The sequence below is a fragment of the Saccostrea cucullata genome, unplaced genomic scaffold (assembly GCF_032062105.1).
Source record: "Saccostrea cucullata isolate Sc308-1 unplaced genomic scaffold, CSIRO_AGI_Scuc_v1 ctg326, whole genome shotgun sequence".
In the NCBI taxonomy this organism is placed as follows: Eukaryota; Metazoa; Mollusca; class Bivalvia; order Ostreida; family Ostreidae; genus Saccostrea; species Saccostrea cuccullata.
In genome coordinates, this window is record NW_026930161.1 from 812,426 (window position 1) to 836,584 (window position 24,159).

The 24,159-nt window shown below is 35.3% G+C and overlaps 2 protein-coding genes and 1 long non-coding RNA gene across 3 annotated transcripts; all 3 read right to left on the reverse strand.

Annotated features, from left to right (window-relative positions):
• Window positions 1-237: 237 nt before the first annotated feature.
• Window positions 238-1,656, reverse strand: LOC134283095 (uncharacterized). Its single transcript, XM_062765530.1, has 3 exons — window positions 944-1,656; window positions 689-808; window positions 238-301 (listed from the first exon to the last, which is right to left on the reverse strand). Exons 1-3 carry the CDS (start codon window positions 1,613-1,615, stop codon window positions 278-280), a joined length of 816 nt encoding a protein of 271 aa, XP_062621514.1. The 5' UTR covers window positions 1,616-1,656; the 3' UTR covers window positions 238-277.
• Window positions 1,657-1,730: 74 nt separating this feature from the next.
• On the reverse strand, window positions 1,731-6,492 carry LOC134283149 (glutamic acid-rich protein-like). The gene is made up of 12 exons (XM_062765608.1): window positions 6,451-6,492; window positions 6,281-6,341; window positions 5,946-6,020; window positions 5,656-5,744; window positions 5,057-5,117; window positions 4,720-4,794; window positions 4,448-4,542; window positions 4,079-4,139; window positions 3,701-3,775; window positions 3,504-3,577; window positions 3,297-3,387; window positions 1,731-3,107 (listed from the first exon to the last, which is right to left on the reverse strand). The coding sequence occupies exons 2-12, from the start codon at window positions 6,338-6,340 to the stop codon at window positions 1,731-1,733; spliced, it is 2,133 nt and encodes a 710-aa protein (XP_062621592.1). The 5' UTR covers window position 6,341; window positions 6,451-6,492.
• Window positions 6,493-20,850: 14,358 nt separating this feature from the next.
• Window positions 20,851-24,026, reverse strand: LOC134283096 (uncharacterized). Its single transcript, XR_009995425.1, has 4 exons — window positions 23,734-24,026; window positions 23,313-23,644; window positions 22,310-22,974; window positions 20,851-21,528 (listed from the first exon to the last, which is right to left on the reverse strand). It is a non-coding gene; the product is annotated as an uncharacterized LOC134283096 (long non-coding RNA).
• Window positions 24,027-24,159: the final 133 nt, after the last annotated feature.

Below are 24,159 nucleotides of genomic sequence, written 5' to 3' on the forward strand. Positions count from 1 at the left end.
CAAGTTTGGTCAAATCATGACCTCCGGGGGTAGGATGGGGCCACAATGGATGATCAAATTTTACATAGAAATATATAGGTAAAATCTTTTTAAAAAATCTCAGAAACGACAAAGTCATGATTAATCATATTTATGTGGAAGCATTCTCAGGTAGTGAAGATACAAATCTGTTCAAATCATGACCCCCAAAGAATCTTGAGTTTTAAAAAAATCTTTAATTTTTCTTTAGAAACAAAGGTTTTCTATCTTATTACAAATGTCTTTCTTTTCTTTCTTGTCAGCAGAAATCTTTTCCAGCAGCCTACATCAAATAAAAAAAAAATAGTTTAATAGACAAATTAAACATAGATTAATTAATATGATAGTTATTCATTAAAACTTTCAATATAATAATATATATATATCTATCTATAATAGCTAACATGTGTTTGTTTTCAAGGTAGGAAAAATTCACAACAACATGATAATTTTTCTTAGGTTGCTTTCATTCAATTTCTAAAAACAAAATACAGAAAAGAATTTGATTCATATATAGGATTTATCAAATCAGGGAGAGGCCATTAGAATAAAATGAATATTTGTACAGTGTTTACAATTTATGGAAAAAAAGAAAGAAAGCTAAAGGGGCTAGGAACAGATTCTACATGAAATAGAAAACCAAAGAAATTTTGATTAAGTTTAATTATACCTTAAAATAATCTATATGGAAAAAGAACAGTTTCCTTGGACCAAACCAACCATTTTCATCATCATCATCATCATCATCATTGTCTCTGTTGTCATCACCATAACCATCCTCAATCAAAGGCTGAAAAGATAGAGAGAAGGAATTGTAAATTATAATCATATCTATGTTACTCATACCCTTCAGAAGGTATGAATGGGTCAACATTAATTGAATGAGAATGTTTCAACTCTTATAAGTTATTTCATTTTATGTTACCTTCAACGTTTTCTCCTGACCCTGAGATACTTCTTGCTTATGGATGACTGGTATATCAACACTTTCATTACACACACAGGGTCTCTCTCCTGACAAATCTAAATTACATGGTGATATCTCCTCTGGCAAATTTTCATCACAATCAGATAATGTTTCTGATGACAAATCCTCATTAAATGCAGAAGTCTTTCCTCCTGATAATTTTTCATCATTTACAATTGACTTCTCTCCTGACAAATCTTCATCAAACATCTCGGACAATTGTACATCAAATTTAGTTGAATTTTCTTTAAAAAAATTCTCATCACATGGAGTTGTCTTATTTCCTGATATGTCATCACACGCAATTGACTTCATTTCTAATAATTCTTCATCAAATATTGGCATCTCCTCCAACAAAACTTCATCATATGCAGTTGCCTTTTCTTTGGAAAATCTCTCATCACACACTATTGACTTTTCCTCTGGCAATTCATTCAATACAGTTGGTTTCTCTGTTGACTTATCTTCATCACATGCTGTTGAAATATCCTTTGACACAGCATCATCACATGCTGGCATCTTCTCTGTTGACATACCCTTTGACACAGCATCATCACATGCTGGTGACTTTTCTGTTGACATATCCTTTGACACAGCATCGTCACATGCTGGCGACTTCTCTGTTGACATATCCTTTGACACAGCATCGTCACATTCTGGCGACTTCTCTGTTGACATATCCTTTGACACAGCATCGTCATATGCTGGCGACTTCTCTGTTGACATATCCTTTGACACGGCATCGTCACATGCTATACTTCTCTGTTGACATATCCTTTGACACAGCATCGTCACATGCTGGCGACTTCTCTGTTGACATATCCTTTGACACAGCATCTTCACATGCTGGCGACTTCTCTGTTGACATATCCTTTGACACAGCATCATCACATGCTGGCGACTTCTCTGTTGACATATCCTTTGACACAGCATCGTCACATGCTGGCGACTTCTCTGTTGACATATCCTTTGACACAGCATCATCACATGCTGGTGACTTCTCTGTTGACATATCTTTATCACATGCTGAGGTCATAGCCTCTGACATTTCATCATGTACTGGTGATTTTTCTGCAGACATGTCTTCATCACATACTGGTGTTATATCCTCTGACACATTATCATTTACCGGTGACTTTTCAGCTGATATATCTTCATCACATACTGATGTTATATCCTCTGGATAATCTTCAACTAATAGTGGGGATTTTTCTGCTAACTTTTCTTCATCACATGCTGCTGGTGCCATATCCTCTGACACATGGTCGTTTACTGTTGACTTTTCTTCTGACATTTCTGCATTACATGCTGGTCTCATATCCTCTGAAATATCATTTTTTGGTGACTTCTCTACTGAAATTTCTTCATCACATACTTTAGACTTGTCTGCTGACCTATCTTCACATGCTGGTGTCATATCCTCTGACATATTATTTACTGGTAATTTCACTGCTAGAGTATCCCCATTACACACTGGTGTCATATCCTCTGACATATCTGTTGACTTTTCATCATCACGTGCTGGTGTTCTATCTTTTGATACATCATCATCACATACTGGTGTCTTCTCTGTTGGCATATCTTCATCACATGCTGATGGGGTCATATCCTCTGACAAATCGTCATCACAAAGTGGTGGTTTTTCTGCTGACTTTTCTTCATCACATACTGGTATTAAATCCTCTGATATTTCTCCATCACATGCTGGTGACTTCTCTGCTGACATATCTTCACATGCTGGAGGCATCTCTTCTGACACAGCATCATGTAATGGTGTCATATCCTCTGACATATCTTCAACACAAGCTGGTGACTCCTTTGCTGACATATCTTCATCACAGGTTGATGACCTCTCCACTGACACAGCATCATATACCTGTGACATCTCCTCTGATAATTCTCCATTACAGGCAGTGTCCTTTGCTGCCAACAGTTTTTTATCAATAGCAGTTGCCTTTTCTCCCGAAGAATCTTCATTCGTCTTCTCTCCTAACAAATCTTTTGGTGACATAATCTCTGACAAAACTTGTTTGGAAATTTCTGTAATGGAGGACAATTTATCTCCAGATGCTTTTCCTGCACATGTATCTCCTTCAATCATGTGTCTGGTGGATTCAATAGCCTAGAAAAAAGAACAAAAGACTTAATTTTGTTAGGATTGCATAGTAGTTACGCTTTTTTTTAAAAATAATACTTTATGAGTTTTGTTTTGAATTCATTGTTGAAATCAAATTTGAATATAAATTAAGAAATTATTACATTATTACATACAAATGCAAAAAAAAAATAATGTAACTAGAAGATATTTTACCTCCTGTTTCATTTTCTGGTATTTTTTCATATGGGACTTTTCATGCTTCCTTGTTTTGTAGTGATTAGTTTTTCTGTTTCCCAGTTGTTTTCTATAAATAATATCAAATACCGAGTATTAAATATTTTATAAAGTGTGCTATTACTATGAAATATTGATACATAAACCTTTTCTAATGATGTGTTTAGGACAGTTTTTGCACCACACCTGCTATCTCTCTTTTCTCCCCCTTCAATTTCTTTTTCTAATTTCTTCATCTCATTCTGCTGCTTTTGTTCTTGCTAATAAAATACAGAAGGGATATCACTTTGTATTATTCTGGAATGTATAGCATCTTTTTTTTTGGTCAACATGCAAATAACTTAGGTTCATCCTATACATTTAAGTAAGAAATAAACATGTACCTCCATGCGTCTTTCCTCTTCCTCAACTGCATCTGACCAGTTGTAATTGAATTTAAGGATCTCTAGTTTCGTGTCCTGAAAATAAAACCCCATACTTTTTTAAAACAGATTCATGGAACACAGAGCATTTTACAATGGGGGGATTGTCAGAATGTAAGACAAAATCAAGCTTTTGTTGATTAAAAACACATCTATTAGTAGCGTTAAGTGTGGTTGGTCCACATCTTACATGAATAAAATTATTTTGTTACAATATATACATATGTATTGCTGACATAATACATTGTTATGTATAAATTTTATATTACTGCATGATATAAATCAGGATTACTGGGTGATTATTCAGCATCTACAAGTATATCATGGAACGGATCTTACCACATCTGTGACAGGATTCTCCCCAAAATCTAGAATGGCATTGTAGTCCATGGTTTTAATTCTACAAAAAGAAAATATATTGTCATAAACTTATACTTAAAAAAATCATGTAGGTATATAAAAATAAACTGAGTAAAGAAATCTGTGTGACTTTTACTGTGTTTTGTACATTTTTAATAGTGATGACTATTACGTCACGCTAATTGTTGCGTTTTAGTTACTATGACGTAAAGTTCTGGTAAATACTGCACATTTTTATATCATAATAATGTGATATTTTTTTAATCCCCTGTCTACTTTTTGATTTTAGTTTTGAAAGGAGGCGCTAGCAGCCAGTTTCAAAATGAAGGGGCAAATTATGTACAATACCTGTTGTAATTTTTGTTGCGATCTTTTTTCTCTTCCCCATTAATTTCTTTTTCTATTAACTTCTTCTTAGTTTCTCTTTGCTGCTTTTGTTCCTCCTGTTATATAAAAATACATTTTGTTAGCAATTAATATATTACTATGAATTAATCAGTATTTTATATTAGCTTTTATTTAAAAAAAACAATTATCAACTGTATTACAGTATAATTAATTTAAATTCCTTATGTAGCTTAATTGAAATAAAAGTTTACATTAATAATTTATATTTATACCTCCATACGTCTTTCCTCTTCCTCAACTGCGTCTGACCAGTTGTAATTGAATTTAAGGATCTCTAGTTTTGTATCCTGAAAAAAAACCCACACACTTGAAAAACATATTCATGGAAGCACAGAGCATTTTAAAATAGGGGGTTATTACAATAGAAGACAACATGAAGCCTTTTTTGATTGAAAATGCACATGAGCGTGGTTGGTCTCCATCTTAGATGAAAAATAAAATTACTCTGCAACACAATATACATTTGCATTGCTTATGTTATAGTTTATATTACTGAATGATATAAACTAGGGTGACTGGGTGATTATTCAGCATCTACAAGGATCTTACCACATCTGTGACAGGATTCTCCCCAAAATCCAAAACAGCATTGTAGTCCATGGTTTTTAGTCTACAAAAAGAAAATATATTGTCATACTTACTTAAATTTAAAAAAATATTGCAGTAATTTCATATGATCTAAACAAACTGAGTAGAGAAATCTGTGTGACTTTTACCTCCGTGTTTTGTAGTTCTTTTCGAATTTTGTTGTAGTGATGACTATTACGTCACGCTCATTGTTGCGTTTTAGTAACTATGACGTCACTGGTTAATACCTCACATTTTTGTCTCATAATATTTTTATGCAGATAATACAAATTCTCTATTTGCTTTTTAAATTTATTTTGGAATGGGGCACTAGTAGCCAATTTCAAAATGAAGGGGCAAATTAAAAGTGATCAATACAGAAGCAAGGCAAACGTTCTCTTCAAATCAAAGATCTAGTAAATTAGAAAATCACGAAAAGTTAAAAAAAATTGTCCCCTACTGCTTTTCTGTTGTGATACTCAGGAAAGAATGAACATGTTGCATCTATACAAAATAGAAATAATAATAAAACAATAGCAGTTTTATCAATAGTGCTAATTTGGACAGATATTGTACAATACCTGTTGTGATTTTTGTCGCGATCTTTCTTCTCCTCCCCTTTAATTTCTTTTTCTAACTTCTTCGTTTCTCTTTGCTGCTTTTTTTCCTCCTATATATTAAAATACATTTTGTTAGCAATTTATATCACCATGAACTAGTCAGTATTGTATATAAGGTTTTATTTTAAAAAAAAAATTATCAACCGTATAGTTAATTGAAATTCATTATGTAGCTTAATTAAAATAAAAGAATAATATTTATTAACAAAGTAAGCTTAATTCAAGTATACATTAATAATTTACATCTGTACCTCAGTACGTTTTTCCTGCTCTTCAACTGCGTCAGACCACTTATAACTGAATTTTAAGATATCTAGTTTTGTGTCCTAAAAAGCAATGAAATATTAAATTAATACAAAATAGATATGTGGAAGCATATTTCACAAAGAAAGTGTTGAGTAAAGTATCTCGCTTTAAAAAATCTAAGACCAAATGAGGCATTTTAATTCGAAATAAAATCATACGGATATAGACGCTCTCCATTTTAATTGTATATACTAATACTGCTTACAGATACTTTATTTGTTACATGACGACTAAGATGATGGTGCCTTTACAGCATCCATATATGGAACTATAAGCTTACCACATCTGTGACAGGGTTCTTTCCGAAATCTAGAATTTCATTGCAGTCCATGGTTTTCATTCTAGAAAAATAAAGGACTTTGCGTCAAAATAAATTAAAATGTATTTAAAATTATTTAGTATCAGTCTGTCCTTTTACAAGAAATCTGAAAGAAATGAATATAAATTTACCTCCGTGTTTTTCCCAATGTTTGTTGTAGTGATGATTATGACTTTACACTCATTGTTGCGTTTTAGTATCTATGACGTCAAAGGTAGATGCATTCTTTACAGTGGCCTTTCTTGGCCGAAATAATTTCTTCAGTAACAAATTTAACACTGATTTTATTATAATTAAGTCGGGGTATTTTTTTTAAAACTGATTCTGATAACTTATTCTATAATAAAAATCAAGCCGCGTACTGTGACACTAAAACACTAATTTAAAGTAGATCTTTCATTTGTTCCATTATTTTTTATATGTTGAGATCGATCGATCGATCGAGAGAGAGAGAGAGAGGGAGGGAGAGAGAGACATTATTACTTTCGGTCTGTCTGTTCGTCCCTCTCTAGTTCTGTCTGAAAAGCTTTCGTTTCCACGCGATATCTCCAGAAGTTTGTGAGTTTTTGCAATGAAATTTTACAAAATAATTCCCGATGACTTAAGAAAGATCCCCATTGATTTTTAGGTTCAAATGTTAAAGGTCAAGGTAACAAATAAAAAAAAAATCTGTTTTAACACTTTCGTTTCAATGCGATATCTCAAGAAACCTTTGAGCTTTTGCAATGAAATTTCACACAACGGCTCCCTATCAAAGATCCATATTGATTTTGAGGTCAGAATGTCAAAGGTCAAGTTCATAAATTAAAAAAACTTCTGTCTATGTGTTTCCATGCAATATCCCAAGAAACCTATGAGCTTAAAGAAGACCCCTATTTATTTTGGGATCAAAGGTCAAGGTCGTAAATTCATACATTTTGTGTGTGTGTAAAACTCAGTTTCATTTTCGGACGATATCTAAAGAAGCTTTTGAGTTGCAATTAAATTTTATTCATACCATGATGGTAACTCCATATGCCCGCCAATATGTCCGTTCCTCCGTATGGCCGTTTTTCTGTCTGTAACACTTTAGTTTCCAAGCGATATTTCGAGAAGCCTATTCCGAAGTATCTGGCGTTTTCCAGGCTTTTTAGGTCACCTGAGTAACCCAGGTGACCTATTGCTATCCGTTTTTTGTCCGTCGTCGTCCGTCGTGCGTCGTGTGTTAACATTTGAACATTTTCAGCTTCTTCTCTGAAACCACTGAACCAATTTCAACCAAATTTGGTATACAGCATCTATGGGTGAAGGAAAACAAAATTTGTGAATTTTAAGGCCCCCCCTGGGGCCTGAGGGGTGGGGCCAAACCACCAAAATTATTGCAATTTTAAAAATCTTCTTCTTTACTCCTGGACATCAAGCAGGCAAACTGTTGGCATGAATGTAATAAGCATCAAGTCCTCTACCAAAATTGTGAAATTCATGGCCCCTGGGTCAGGGGTTCTTGTGCTAGGGCGGGGCTATATAGATTATGTAGTGAAAATGCATTATGTCTTTGAAAATCTTCTTCTCTTGGGTATTAAGTAAACTAACTAAGTACATAGTAATGTTGAAAAAGAGTGCCAATTCCAAAATTGCGAATTTTATGGCCCCAGGGTCAGGGGCTCTGGTGTTAGGGCTGGGCTCTATTGATCATATAAATGCATTAATTCTTTGAAAATCTTCTTCTCTGCTTCTGGGTATTAAATTATTAAATATACTAACTAATTACATAGTTATGATGAGAAAGAGTGCTTCTTCCAAAATTGTGAATTCTATGGCCCCAGGGTCAGGGGTTCCGGTGTTAGGGCGGGACTCTATTGATTAAATGGTGAAAATGCATTATTCTTTGAAAATCTTTTCCTTTGCTCCCGGGTTTTATGCCAATGATCCAAGTATATATTTATGATAAAGAAAGGTGCATCTAGTAAAATGGTTATTTTTTATGCCCCCTGGGTCGGGGGGGGGGGTTACATAGTCTGAAAATAAATTAATGCTTTGAAATTTACTCTTTAGTATGAATCAACCATTTTATGATAAATTTGCAAAAGTTGGAAATATGTTGCCCCTGGGTCAGTGGTTCCTTTGGGGTGACGTGCACAACTGGTTATAGAGAGGAAAAGCATTTTCTCTTTGTTACTCTGATCTACCTCTGGGTATTAAGTACATAGAGTTAACATGCTAAGTTTATAATTATGATAAGCAATGGTGCCTCTTTCAAAATTGTGAATTGTGAATTTCATGGCCTCTGGTTTAAAACACAAACCAATTTTAATTGTTTGAAAGTTGTTACTCAATACTCAGGTGACCTATAAGGCACGTGGGCCTCTCTCTCTCTCTCTTTTTTTTTTTTTTTTTTTTTTTTTAAAGGCCATATATCAAAATCTACTTCAGAGCTGACTTAAATTGATGGTTTGTTAAAAAAACCTGCGATATTTTACCTATTATAAGGACTATGATTATCAAACCTTGTCAGTTGATACATGATTCATGCTGATGTACTTGTTAGCTCAACTAAGCCGAAGGCTCAAGTGAGCTTTTCTGATCACATTTTGTCCGCCATCTATCGATCTGTAAACTTTTCACATTTTCGACTTCTCCTCAAGAACCACTGAGCTAATTTATACCAAACTTGGTACAAAGCATCCTTAGGTGAAGGGGAGTTTAAATTATTAAAAAAGGGACCGAGTCCTGTCATTAGGAGGGATAATCAAGATAAGACAAAAATAGGGTGGGATCTTTAAACAAGAGGCATATGGGCCACATCGCTCACCTGAACACTGAAAAGTTTAAATCCAAAAGTAGTCCCATGACCAATCATAGCTTTGCGATTCTCGAGAAGATGATTTTTAAAGAATTTTTCTATATATTTCTATGTAAAATTTTGGTCGGCCATTGTGGCCCCGCCCTACCCCCGGGGGTCATGATTTGAACAAACTTGAATCTACACTACCTGAGGATGCTTCCATATAAATTTGATCAAATATGGCTTTGCTATTCTTGAGAAGAAGATTTTTAAAGAATTTTCCTATATATTTCTATGTAAAACTTTGGTCGGCCATTGTGGCCCCGCCCTACCCCCGGGGGTCATGATTTGAACAAACTTGAATCTACACTACCTGAGGATGCTTCCATATAAATATGATCAATTATGGCTTTGCTATTCTAGAGAAGAAGACTTTTAAAGAATTTTCCTATATATTTCTATGTAAAACTTTGGTTGGCCATTGTGGCCCCGCCCTACCCCCGGAGGTCATGATTTGAACAAACTTGAATCTACACTACCTGAGGATGTTTTTCCATAATTTTCATCTTTCCTGGCACAGTGGTTCTTGAGAAGAAGATTTTTAAAGCATACCACCAAATTTTCATTAATTCCCAATTATCTCCCCTTGAATGAGGGCGTGGCCATTGATTTGAATCCCCTTTACCCAAGGATGCTTTGTGGCAAGTTTGGTTGAAATTGGGACAGCGGTTCTTGAGAAGAAGTTGAAAATGTGAAAAGTTTACAGACAGACAGACGGACAGACAGCTAGACAAACGGACGCCGGACAAAATGTGATCAGAAAAGTTCACTTGAGCCTTCGGCTCAGGTGAGCTAAAATGTAGATTCTAAATTGTTCAAATCATGGCTCCCGGGGGTTGGGAAGTGCTACAATATAGGTAATCAAAGTTTAACTTTGATTACTTTAAAAACACTTTAAATTTAAATTACTTTAAAAAACTTTAAAAATCTTCTTGTTAAGAACCAATGGGCCAGAAAAGCTGAAATTTTTGTGGAAGCATTCTGGAGTAGTGTAAAATCTATATTGCGCAAATCATGACCCCAGAGAGTTTGATGAAGCCACAACAAGGAATCAAAAAATTACATAGAAATATATTGGAAAAAACTTCTAAAAAATCTTCTCAAAAACCACTGGGCCAGAAAAGCTAAAACTTATGTGAAAGCATCTTTGGGAAGCGTAGATTCTCATTTGTTCAAATCATGACCCCCAGGGGTTGGGCGGGGCTACAATAGGGAATTAAAGTTTTACATACAAATACACATGTATAGGAAAAAACATTACAAATCTTCTTCTCAAAAACCACTGGGCCAGAAAAACTAAAACTTAAGTGAAAGCATCCTTGGGTAGAACAGATTCTAAATTGTTCAATTCATTACCCCCGGTGGTAGTGCGGGGCCATAATTTTGAATCCAAGTTTGACATGGAAATGTATAGGAATTTCTTTTTAAAATTCTTCTCAGAAACTATTGGGCCAGAAAAGCTGAAACTTATGTGAAAGCATCGTGGGGTAGTGTAGATTTTAAATTGTCCAGATTTGATGGTCTGACCCATGGGGTCACAATAGGTATTACAAAGGGGGAATCTGGTAAAGAACAGCATGGTAAAAGGAATTCAGGTGAGCAATGTGGCCCTTGGCCCTCTTGTTTAAATTTTGCAGGTATTAATTTTCAGATTAATTTTAATGCATATCTTGGACAATATGATGCCACTAGCTGATATTCAAAACTTGTCAGCTGATGCATCTCGGTGTGTCAACCAAAAGTTTGGTCATTATGAACCATTTTGTGAATTTTATGAATAATCTTGTTCTATAACATTTAGCTCATCATTTTGCATGCTGAGGTTTACAATCGTTCAACCTTGTAAGTTATTCCATCACAGTTACTCAGTTGATAAAGAGTTTGCTCCCTGATCAGATGGTCCTGGGTTTAATCCCTGGAAGCAACTGACCTAAGTTGATAACCAGAAGTCTCTATCGAGACTGTAGCTCTACTGGTTTATACTTATAGCAAAGGAAGAGAAAAGTTGCAGTTGGGACTTGAAACTTTAAAACAGCAATAAATAGAATAATGATCCTGCTTGATAAAGTCTTTTGGTGGCAATATTGCAATAAGACTACAGCTGTAGGAGCAGCTTTTAATAAAACTTTCAAAGAATTTTCAATTTTAGTTACCATAGCAACACTGTTCATTGAAATAAATAACAAAACAAGAGGCCCATGGGCCACATCGCTCACCTGAGAAGCTTTGACCATTCTGTTCTTTACCAGATTTTCCCCTTGTAATAAATAATGCATCCCCACCCTACCACACTGATCATGATTTATACATTTTGAAATCTACACTATCCAGGAATCCTTCCATGTGCACATAATTTTCAGCTTTTCTGGCCCAGTGGTTCTTGAGAAGAAGATTTTCAAAGATTTTATAAGACTATATATTTCTATGTAAAACTTTGATTACCAATTGTGGCCCCGCCCTTCCCCCGGGGGTCATGATTTTAACAATTTAGAATCTACACTACCCCCAGGATGCTTCCACATAGGTTTCAGCTTTTCTGGCCCAGTCGTTCTTGAGAAGAAGATTTTCAAATATTTTTCCTAAATATTTCTATGTTATACTTTGATTCCCCATTGTGGCCCCACCCTTCCCCCGGGGGTCATGATTTTTATAATTTAAAATCTACACTACCCCAGAATGCTTCCACATAAGTTTCAGCTTTTCTGGCCCAGTGGTTCTTGAGAAGAAGATTTTCAAAGATTTTCCCTATATATTTCTATGTAAAACTTGGATTCCCAATTGTGGCCCTGCCCTTCCCCTGGGATGTCATGATTTTTACAATTTAGAGTCTACACTATACCAGGATGCCTCCACATAAGTTTCAGCTTTTCTGGCCCAGTGGTTCTTGAGAAGAAGATTTTCAAATATTTTTCTTATATATTTCTATGTAAAACTTGGATTCCCCATTATGGCCCCACCCTTCCCCCGGGGGTCATGATTTTTAAAATTTAGAATCTACATTACCCCCAGGATGCTTCCACATAAGTTTCAGCTTTTCTGGCCCAGTGGTTCTTGAGAAGAAGATTTTCAAAGATTTTTCCTATATATTTCTATGTAAAACTTTGATTCCCCATTGTGGCCCCACCCTTCCCCAGGGGGTCATGATTTTTACAATTTAGAATCTACACTACCCCAAAATGCTTCCACATAGGTTTCAGCTTTTGTGGCCCAGTGGTTCTTGAGAAGAAGATTTTCAAAGATTTTTCCTATATATTTCTATGTAAAACTTGGATTCCCCATTGTGGCCCCGCCCTTCCTTCCCCCGGGGGTCATGATTTTAACAATTTAGAATCTACACTACCCCCAGGATGCTTCCACATAGGTTTCAGCTTTTCTGGCCCAGTCGTTCTTGAGAAGATTTTCAAATATTTTTCCTATATATTTCTATGTAAAACTTGGATTCCCCATTGTGGCCCCACCCTTCCCCGGGGGTCATGATTTTTACAATTTAAAATCTACATTACCCCAAAATGCTTCCACATAAGTTTCAGCTTTTCTGGCCCAGTGGTTCTTGAGAAGAAGATTTTCAAAGATATTTCCTATATATTTCTATGTAAAACTTGGATTCCCCATTGTGGCCCCGCCCTACCCCCGGGGGTCATGATTTTAACAATTTAGAATCTACACTACCCCCATTTCCACATAGGTTTCAGCTTTTCTGGCCCAGTCGTTCTTGAGAAGAAGATTTTCAAATATTTTTCTTATATTTTTCTATCTAAAACTTTGATTCCCCATTGTGGCCCCACCCTTCCCCCGGGGGTCATGATTTTTACAATTTAAAATCTACACTACCCCAGAATGCTTCCACATAAGTTTCAGCTTTTCTGGCCCAGTGGTTCTTGAGAAGAAGATTTTCAAATATTTTTCCTATATATTTCTATGTAAAACTTTGATTACCCATTGTGGCCCTGCCCTTCTCCTAGGGGGTCATGATTTTTACAATTTAGAATCTACAATACCCCAGAATGCTTCCACATAAGTTTCAGCTTTTCTGGCCCAATGATTGTTGAGAAGAAGATTTTCAAAGCTTTTTCTTATATATTTCTATGTAAAACTTTGATTCTCCATTGTGGCCCCACCCAACCCCTGGGGGTCATGATTTTAACAATTTAGTATCTACACTACCCCAAAATGCTTTCACATAGGTTTCAGCTTTTCTGGCCCAGTGGTTCTTGAGAAGAAGATTTTCAAAGATTTTTCCTATATATTTCTATGTAAAACTTGGATTCCCCATTGTGGCCCCGCCCTTCCCCCGGGGGTCATAATTTTAACAATTTAGAATCTACACTACCCCCAGGATGCTTCCACATAGGTTTCAGCTTTTCTGACCCAGTGGTTCTTGAGAAGAAGATTTTCAAATATTTTCCCTATATATTTCTATGTAAAACTTTGATTCCCCATTGTGGGCCCACCCTTCCCCCGGGGGTCATGATTTTAACAATTTAAAATCTACACTACCCCAGAATGCTTCCACATAAGTTTCAGCTTTTCTGGCCCAGTGGTTCTTGAGAAGAAGATTTTCAAAGATATTTCCTATATATTTCTATGTAAAACTTGGATTCCCCATTGTGGCCCCGCCCTTCCCCCGGGGGTCATGATTTTAACAATTTAGAATCTACACTACCCCCAGGATGCTTCCACATAGGTTTCAGCTTTTCTGGCCCAGTCGTTCTTGAGAAGAAGATTTTCAAATATTTTTCCTATATATTTCTATGTAAAACTTTGATTCCCCATTGTGGCCCCACCCTTCCCCCGGGGGTCATGATTTTTACAATTTAAAATCTACACTACCCCAGAATGCTTCCACATAAGTTTCAGCTTTTCTGGCCCAGTGGTTCTTGAGAAGAAGATTTTCAAATATTTTTCCTATATATTTCTATGTAAAACTTTGATTACCCATTGTGGCCCTGCCCTTCTCCTAGGGGGTCATGATTTTTACAATTTAAAATCTACACTACCCCAGAATGCTTCCACATAAGTTTCAGCTTTTCTGGCCCAGTGGTTCTTGAGAAGAAGACATTCAAAGATATTTCTTATATATTTCTATGTAAAACTTTGATTCTCCATTGTGGCCCCACCCAACCCCTGGGGGTCATGATTTTAACAATTTAGTATCTACACTACCCCAAAATGCTTCCACATAGGTTTCAGCTTTTCTGGCCCAGTGGTTCTTGAGAAGAAGATTTTCAAAGATTTTTCCTATATATTTCTATGTAAAACTTGGATTCCCCATTGTGGCCCCGCCCTTCCCCCGGGGGTCATAATTTTAACAATTTAGAATCTACACTACCCCCAGGATGCTTCCACATAGGTTTCAGCTTTTCTGACCCAGTGGTTCTTGAGAAGAAGATTTTCAAATATTTTCCCTATATATTTCTATGTAAAACTTTGATTCCCCATTGTGGGCCCACCCTTCCCCCGGGGGTCATGATTTTAACAATTTAAAATCTACACTACCCCAGAATGCTTCCACATAAGTTTCAGCTTTTCTGGCCCAGTGGTTCTTGAGAAGAAGATTTTCAAATATTTTTCCTATATATTTCTATGTAAAACTTGGATTCCCCATTGTGGCCCTGCCCTTCTCCTGGGGGTCATGATTTTTACAACTTAGAATCTACACTATACCAGGATGCTTCCACATAAGTTTCAGCTTTTCTGGCCCAGTGGTTCTTGGGAAGAAGACATTCAAAGATATTTCCTATATATTTCTATGTAAAACTTTGATTCCCCATTGTGTCTCCGCCCTTCCCCCGGGGGTCATGATTTTAACAATTTAGAATCTACACTACCCCAGGTTGCTTCCACATAAGTTTCAGCTTTTCTGGCCCAGTGGTTCTTTAGAAGAAGATTTTTTAATGACCCCACCTTTTTTTGTCTTTTCTTGATTATCTCCCCTTGTGAGAGACTTGGCCCTTTATTTTTACAATTTAAATTCCCCTTTACCCAAGGATGCTTTGTACCAAGTTTGGTCAAAATTGGCCCAGTGGTTCTTGAGAAGAAGTCGAAAATGTGAAAAGTTTACAGACGGACAGACGGACGACAGACAAAATGTGATCAGAAAAGCGCACTTGAGCCTTCGGCTCAGGTGAGCTAATAAAAAAAAATAATGTATCTTAGTGTAGTCGCATGCCTCATTATATCATGATCAAAATAAAACTATATTTGTGATAGTATTTTAAAATCATTTCACAGAAATTACTATTTTAAGTAACTACACCATTCATTGAAATCAAAAATCAATGCATAGAATTATGTATCATAGTATAATCTACTTGTGTGCCAAGGTATATTTTAATCAGATCAAAACTGTAGGAAAGTAGCATTTTAAAAGCATTTCAGAAATTTCTATTTTTAGTGACCATGGCAACACCGTTCATCGAAATTAAATATCAATGCACAGAATAATGTATCTTAGTATAGTCTACTTGTGTGCCAAGTTATATTGAAATCAGACCAAAACTGTAGGAAGAGTAGCATTTTGAAAAATTGTTTACAGGCAGACAGACGGACAGACAGCTAGACGGACGGAGGACAGACGCATTACTATCGCATAAGCTCTTCTGGTCTCTGACCAGTAGAGCTAAAAATAGGTAGCAAGTGTTCTTTGTTAAGCACTAGGCACTGTGAATTGAAAATTGCAGGTTCTTTGAATGATACCTTAATTAAAACCCCAAGCCCTGTGTCAGAGCAGGCATTGGCATCCCTGACTCTGAAGTAAAAGATCCCTCACTGCTCAATGGCCTCGAGTGCTGAGTCAAGGTCTAAATCTGAAGCCGTTTGATGGTATATGATGACATCTTTATATAGTGTAAAAAAATTCTCTATTGGCCGGGATGTAAGCAACCAACTACTAGTACCTTGTAATTAAGTTATTGTACCTTGGAGTTCTGAAATGTTTCTTAGAAAGTAGATCATAGTTACCTAGTTTCTGAATTTTTCAGGTACTGGAGTATCTATTTACGAACTGCATGATTTTGATGTTATTTTATACATTGGACACTTCAAAGTTTTGGATCATCATGCATCCTTGTCAGCTGACACATCCTAAGGTCTCGGAGTATATTAGCCAAAATATATTTTTTTAAACTAGATTACAAATAGAGACTGCCACTCTTACACACCAGAACTATGACAATCACTTTACCCTGTCCATATTCACAACAAGTTTGAACCCCCTCCCCCTTTTTTAATGGGTTCGAAGCATAGAAATATAGAGCTTTTTAAAACTTGTAACATGTCTGTATCTGTTATATACTGTATGTAGTATAACTACATGAATTATTTCCATACCTCGAAGCAAAGATCATTTATCTCTTCTGCTGCAATTATGGAGGAACTAGAAAGGTCCCTAATTCATCTGTTCACAAACCAAATTTCAGCAGTGTGACCATATTACTGCAAGAAGGCACCCTCATGTGCATCTTTAAGGCATAAACCATGCTGTTCAACTTCACTTCAATTAATTTCATTTAAATGAGACAGGAATCCGTGAATAAAATGAAAAAAAAATGAGGACAATGAATATTATATAAAAAAGAGATGTTTGTAAAACACTTATGCCCCCTCCTCCAAATAATTGGAATTTTTCCAAGACCAAGGGGCAAAACTCTGTCAACAATAGCTAGATCATACTCAAAACAAAACTTGTCCTAGACATTTTTATGATAAATCTGTATATCAGATTTCATTTCAGTATGTGCAAAAGTGAATCGGACTATATGATACTTGGTTTACAGACAGACTGACTGACCAACAGACAGCAGCAAAGCAATATTGCCCTCCCTTCTTTGAAGGGGGTATAATTATATTACATGTATATGGTAATGTATATATGAATACGTCATTTTTCAGTCTAGAGTGTATGCATCACAAAAATAGAAACAATATAAATCAAAAAAATTTTTGAAGCATAATTGATATGATATCTTCAGTTCAGCAACATTAGGTTGTACCTTGAAACCTGTTCTTATAGGTACCTTATAGATTGTGAGAGCGGAGCATGATAGTCCTTGTGCTGGTCCTTAGATATCACGTGATAACTCGGCAGCTTGTCAATGACAATTAATTTACAGAGAAACATTAAATGTATGTCCTCCTTCTGTAACAATTAAAGTAGTTTTGTCAATTTGATAGGCAATAACACTCCTTATGAAAAATCAATTTTCTTAAGAACACCAAAGAAAATAGATAGATTTATATTATCCCTGCACGATGTAAATTCAAATTTGTTCAAATCATAGCTTGGAGTATGTAGATTGGCCAAATATTGAGGGGGATGAATGCTTCTCATGGAATTCACGGTGTAAATTCAAATTTTCAAATCATAGCAAATGGCCAAATATTGAGGGGGATGAATGCTTCTCATGGAATTCAGGTATCTATACTGGGAAAATCTGAAATTACATGTAGAGATCGACATGGATGTCTTTTGTCTAATGTTCATTTACTATAAGCAAAACTGAAACAAGAAGTGTATGTCAAACACTGATGCCACATTCCTGTATTTTTTGTATTATTTTATAGTTTTAATATTTTTTTAATACACAAAATTTCTACTTTTCTTCAGTACTAGAGATAAAGTGTATGACACTTTCAGAAAGTGCAAGGATATGTAAATCAAATGAGTCCCAAAATTGGTAGACATAAGTTTATATTTTATGGGAAATGCTACGCTACAGTAACATGTTTAGTTATGAAACATGTATTATTACAGAAAATATAAACTCCAAATCTTTGTCACCTTTTTAAAATTACTGTTGAAAAAACAACTAAAACCAGTTTGAATATGAAAATAAGAGTTTTTTTTCAACTTGTAGGCATCAGCTCAGCTGAAGTGTTAATATTCATTCGAAGAGAGCAACAATATATACATTTATTGACTGAGTTCTCAGCCAACATGCGTTTTGTAGGACCCAAGAACCAAACTGTCTGCCTAATAGGCCGAAGGCATACAGTTTTGTTCCAGGGTCCGACAAAATGCATGTTGCCCGAGAACTCTGTCAATAAATGTTTTGTTATACCTTTCATTTTATTTTATTTTTTTGACATACATGTATTTTGTACTGTATTCCGTGATGTAACATCAGGTCTGTCACTTTTTAACACCAACGAATGAAAGTGAGATTAAGCTCCGCCCATTCTGTGATGTAAGTGGTCCAACATCTGTCCGAGCAGTCCAACATCGATTTTTTTTTATGCCCGCTCGGCAAAACACTAAACAATAGGCCCAGGGGCCACATCGCTCACCTGTGCACATCGGCTTGGAAAACGCACAAATCAGATCAGAATTGAAAAGTTTACTGAGGGGGTGGGAAGTGGCTTGAATTCTAATACTACTTGAGAATGCCTCCATATCAATTCTGCATATACTTCTTGAGAAAGTTCTTGAGAAAAAGATTTTTATAGATTTCTTTAACAATTTGTTTGTATATATTACTTTGTAATAATTTAAATTTGACTCCCCATCATTTCCCTCCCTACCCCAAAGGGTATTCATGATTTGAACAAATTTAAATCTTCAATACATGAGGATGCTTACATGTCAATATGACTTAACATAGCTTTTCTGTTATTGAGATTTTTCCCTTTATTTTCCTATGTAAAACTTTGAACCACCATTGAGACCCTTCCCTACCCTTGGAGGTTATGATGTGAACAAATTTAATTCTACATTACCTGAGGATGCTTCCATATAAATATCACTAATCATCATCAGGCTTTGCTATTCTTTGGAAAAAGATTTTTTAAAATATATTTTAATGAAAAACTTGGATCCCCCATTGTGGCCCCACCCTATCCCTAGGGGGGTTATGATTTGAACAAACAAGAATCTACAGAATCTGAGGATGCTTCCATGAAAATATCACTATATAATCATGGCTTTGCAGTACTTGTGAAGAAAATTTTTAAAGATTTCCCTCTATATTCCTATGTAAAACTTTGATCAGCCATTGTGGCTCCATAATACCCCTGGGGGTCATGATTTTAACAAACTTGAATGTACATGCACTTTCTGAGGATGATTCAATATGAGTTTCATCTTTCTTGTCCCAATGGTTCTTGAGAAGAATTAGATTTTTAAAGATTTTTCCTATATATTATATGTAAAACTTTAACCGGCCATTGTGGCCCCACCCTACCTCCGTTGGTCATGATTTGAACAAATTTGAATGTACACTACCTGTGGATGACACAACATGAGTTTCATCTTTACTGTCCCTATGGATCTTGAGAAGAAGATTTTTAAAGATTTTCCCTATATATTCCTATGTAAAACTTTGATGCCATTGTGGCCCCACTCTACCCCCGGGGGCCATGATTTGAAAAAACTTGAATGTACACTATCTGAGGATGATTCAACATGAGTTTCATCTTTCCTGTCCAATGGTTCTTGAGAAGAAGATTTTAAAGAATTTTTCTATATATTCCTATGTAAATCTTTGATCGGCCATTGTGGCCCCACCCTTGCCCCGGGGGTCATGATTTGAACAAATTTGAATCTACACTACCTGAGGATGATTCAACATGAGTTTCATTTTTCCTGTCCCAATGGTTCTTTGCAAGAGGATTTTTCAAAAATTCAATTAATTTTTCACTAATTCATGATTATCTCCCCTTGGAAGAGGGTGTGGCCCTTCATTTACACAAACTTGAATCCCCTTTACCCAAGGATACTTTGTAGCAAGTTTGTTTGAAATTGGTCCAGTGGTTCTTGAGAAGAAGATGAAAATGTGAAAAGTTTACAACAAAGACAATGAGGACAATGACGACAGACAACGGACAAATTTTTATCAGAAAAGCTCACTTGAGCCATCGGCTCAGGTGAGGTAAAAATGTAAGACTTTTTTCCGTATAGATTTGTATAATAACAAATTTTTAAAGGTATAACAAATTAAGTTGCATATAAAAATAATGATTTTGCATTCATTTCAGCAAAACACTGCTAGATTATTGAAGATACCATTTGCTAGATAGTGTTTGATAAGATAATTGATGCATTGAACACACCGTATGAATTGATATTTTACAATGATTTTTAAAAGTTTGATCATCTGAGTGTTCATTAAATTAGCACTCCATAGTATGCACATTCAGTGATGTACATATATAAACATCAAAACTTCTCCTCTGCTTTTAAGGGCTTGGAACCTTCTGCTTGAAATAACATGTTGAATTAAAAGTTTTGTGCCTTTTTTCAGTTTTTTTTTCTTTCTCTCTCATTTTTTCTGTTATTTTTTTTCCTTTTTTTCACATATATATATATTTTCCTTTCTTTGTGTTGTTTTTTTTTCTTTCTTTTTGTTTTTTGGTTTTCTTTTTTTTTCTTTTTTTTTTTTTGCTTGTTTTTTTTTTCTTTCATTCTTTTTTCTTTTTGTTTTTTTTTCTGCACAAAACTTGCCAATGAGATTAAAATAATTTCACATTTACAATTCAAAATTCCACACTAAAATTCACAATTTCACATCAACAATTCACAATTGCATTAAAATATCACAATTTAACATTTTTAGAGGCAAATCACTACATTACACTTTCAAATACAATATTACAATTAAATATATATAAATATATATATATATATATATATATATATATATATATATATATATATATATATATATATATATATATAAATATATATTTCTGAATATTTAATCACATTAGTATATTGACATATTGAGGGATTCAATTTCACAATAAGCTAAAATAACGAAAAGGTGACTTAATACAAATTATTCTTTCTACAACAGCTGACAGAATTTACACATTCTGTGAATACTTATGTCATATCTAACAATCATTACATCTGGAACATATTTAACTTCATCAAAACAATTACAATAATGAACCATAATCTCATTGGCATAATAATAAAGAGATAATTAAAGACAAAGCAGCCTCCGACTAGTCCCTTTCAGCTTCTCCTCCCCAAGCCAGCCTGGCAACCGTGGCGGCGAAGGAACTTAAGTTCCAACCAGTAATGCCCCAGGGTATCGACAAAGCCTACTTACAACTAACCTTCAACTACTTCATCTTAACACTATGAATATAATTAGCTAATGAAGAAGAAAAAGAAAAGCAGGGGGTCAGTGTGGGAGGAAGACGGAGTACCCGTAGAGAACCCACGTGTCCGAATGGGCGACCCCATACCCTGACATAATTCGGACACCCTTTACAAAAATTTATATTTTTAAAATAGTCTTTGAAAAAAACATTGTTACTAAAATGGATTTACATTAGCTGCTTTGAAGATGTGGATTAATCCTGCATTAATTAAGTCCTGCTTCTTCATCCACACATATGATCTCAAGGATGTTAAATTCCTTCTCAAAGTTTCTTTGATTTTCTGTAAATGAACAAGACAAGCGGTAATTGTCAGGTTTGATAAAAAAATTTAAGAAGACACCTATATGCTACATTGCTCATCTGAGCAATGTGGGGAGGGAAAAGGTAGAAATCAATACAGTACTGTATATTTTCACAACACCTTAGTTTAGTGACTTGGCTATTTGGTATTAATTAGCGAAACAACATTTTCGCTAGCTGTGGTTTCTGTTGTATATAAACATTAGTAATACAAATATACAAGAGAATAAATTTTTCACGAGCAGACAGTCTCTCTTGAGAAATTTTCACTCAAATAGCACTGCAACATTTTTCAGGAGAGGGCTAAATGTAGACCTAGATACTTGGTATTAAGGCTATTGAGCAGTGAGGGATTTTTTTTTGCACCTACTGCAACATGGCACCACAGTTGTTTATACGATCTCAGTGAAAGACCGGTCTCCTTGTCCCACAGTGATTCGAACCCATAACAGTAGGATCAACTCCTTACTACACTACTCTATAGCAGATGCTCTTAAATACCAATGTACCATGCAACAACAACACAAAATGTGAAATTTAATTAGAATTTCACACGTAAATTATATCAGATGTGTCATTCTTGGGTATTATTGGTATGAATTAAGAGTCAGCATATATGGCTGAACACCATTACAAAATCAAACTGAATATATTGCAGACTACAAAATAAGAGTCCTGGACTAAAACTTTGGTCTACTAGTTAACTAGACCTTGCTTAATATAAACAATAAGATGATTTGGAATATGATAATGTCATATACCTGATCAGTGTCAGCTATCCACTGTGGTATGTCTTGGTGGAAAAGTCAACATCCATCAGGCATTGTCCTCCAGGTGTTTCCACCAAGTCTTGTTCCGGGCATATCTGCTGTTTCCACATTTTGAAGATCATTGTCCATCACGCTTGTCTGTGTTAATTGTTTCCACCAATTCCTTTTGGGTGTACATGGTGTTTTCACATATTGGAAAATCATTGTCCATCAAGTTTGCCTCAAGATTCATAATGGCCTTGCCTCCTCAAGATTTATTTCACTAAGTCTTTTTAGAAGTATTTGCTGTTTTCCCTTCTTTCCGCCAATTCCTTTTGGGTGTAGCTGGTGTTTTCACATATTGGAAAATCATTGTCCATCAAGTTTGCCTCAAGATTAATAACAGCCTTGCCTCCTCAAGATTTATTTCACCAAGTCTTTTTAGAAGTATTTGCTGTTTTCTCATCTTTCCACCAATTCCTTTTGGGTTTAGCTGGTGTTTTCACATATTGGAAAATCATTGTCCATCAAGTTTTCCTCATGATTCATAATGGCCTTGCCTCCTCAAGATTTATTTCACTAAGTCCTTTTAGAAGTATTTGCTGTTTTCCCATCTTAAAAGAGGTTCATCAAGCTTGTCTATTCCAGCAGTTTCCACAAGGTTCTGTTGGCTGCAGCTGCAGTAAGAGTCAGAAGAAAATAAATGGAGAAAATACATCACTGAAGTTTTTTTTTTAGGAAAATCCTCATTTAACTTATTTAACAATTGTTATGTTGTCTCAACAGTAGTTTAACATACATGTTTTATATTAATTGTTATGTTGTTTCAACAGTGGTTTAACATATATGTTTTATATTATTAAGCAAACATTCAATATTGGTGTAAAGAGGTGGTTTATCTAGCTGAACATCACAACAAACTGACTTTAAGAAATAAGATCATCTAAAATTTTAGCCAGCTAGTTAATTTGACTTTGTTAATAAAATGATCTTAGATTATGATAATGTCACATACCTGATAAATGTCATATCAGCATCCTTTGGCTGTTCATCCTCCAGTTTTTTCTATCAGGTCCTTTTGGGTTCATCTACTGTTTTCACCAAGTCCTGTTGGGTGCATTTGCTGTTTCCACATCTTGGAAGATCAGCAAGTACTGGCTATTCATCATCCAGTTGTTTCCATCAGTGTCCAGTTGGGTGCATCTGCTGTTACACGTCTTGTTCAGAACATCTGCTGTTTCCACATCTTGAAAGATTAGCATCCATTGGCCCTGTCTCCTCCAGTTGTTTCTACCATGCCATGTCCTTGTTTATTATCGCAAGCTTTTTCGTCTCTGACCAGTAGAGCTAAAAATAAGCCAGGCAAAAAGTCAGCTAGAAAATTTGACATGGTTAATTAAATGATCTTTAATCATGATTTTCTCATTTACATGTACCTGATCAGTGTCAATTATCTCCTTTGATATGTCTTGTTTGGAAGGTCAACATCATCAAGCAAGTCTCCTCCAGTTGTATCCACCATGTCCTGTTGGGTCCATCTTCTGTATCCACCAAGTCCAGTTGGGTGCATCTGCTGTTTCCACCAAGTCCAATGGAGTGCATCTACTGTTTCCACCATGTCCTGTTGGGTCCATTTGCTGTCTCCACCATGGCCAGTAGGGTACATCTGCTGTTTCCACCAAATCAAGTGGAGTGCATCTGCTGTTTCCAGCAAGGACAGTTGGGTGCATCTGCTAAAAATATCAACAGCTTTATTTCACTGCATGCATTTTATACTAAAATACCTTAATCAGTCCCTTTCAACTACGATTTCATTTCCTTAATTTCTTAGATTTACATAACTTTTATTCTGTTTCTTAAAT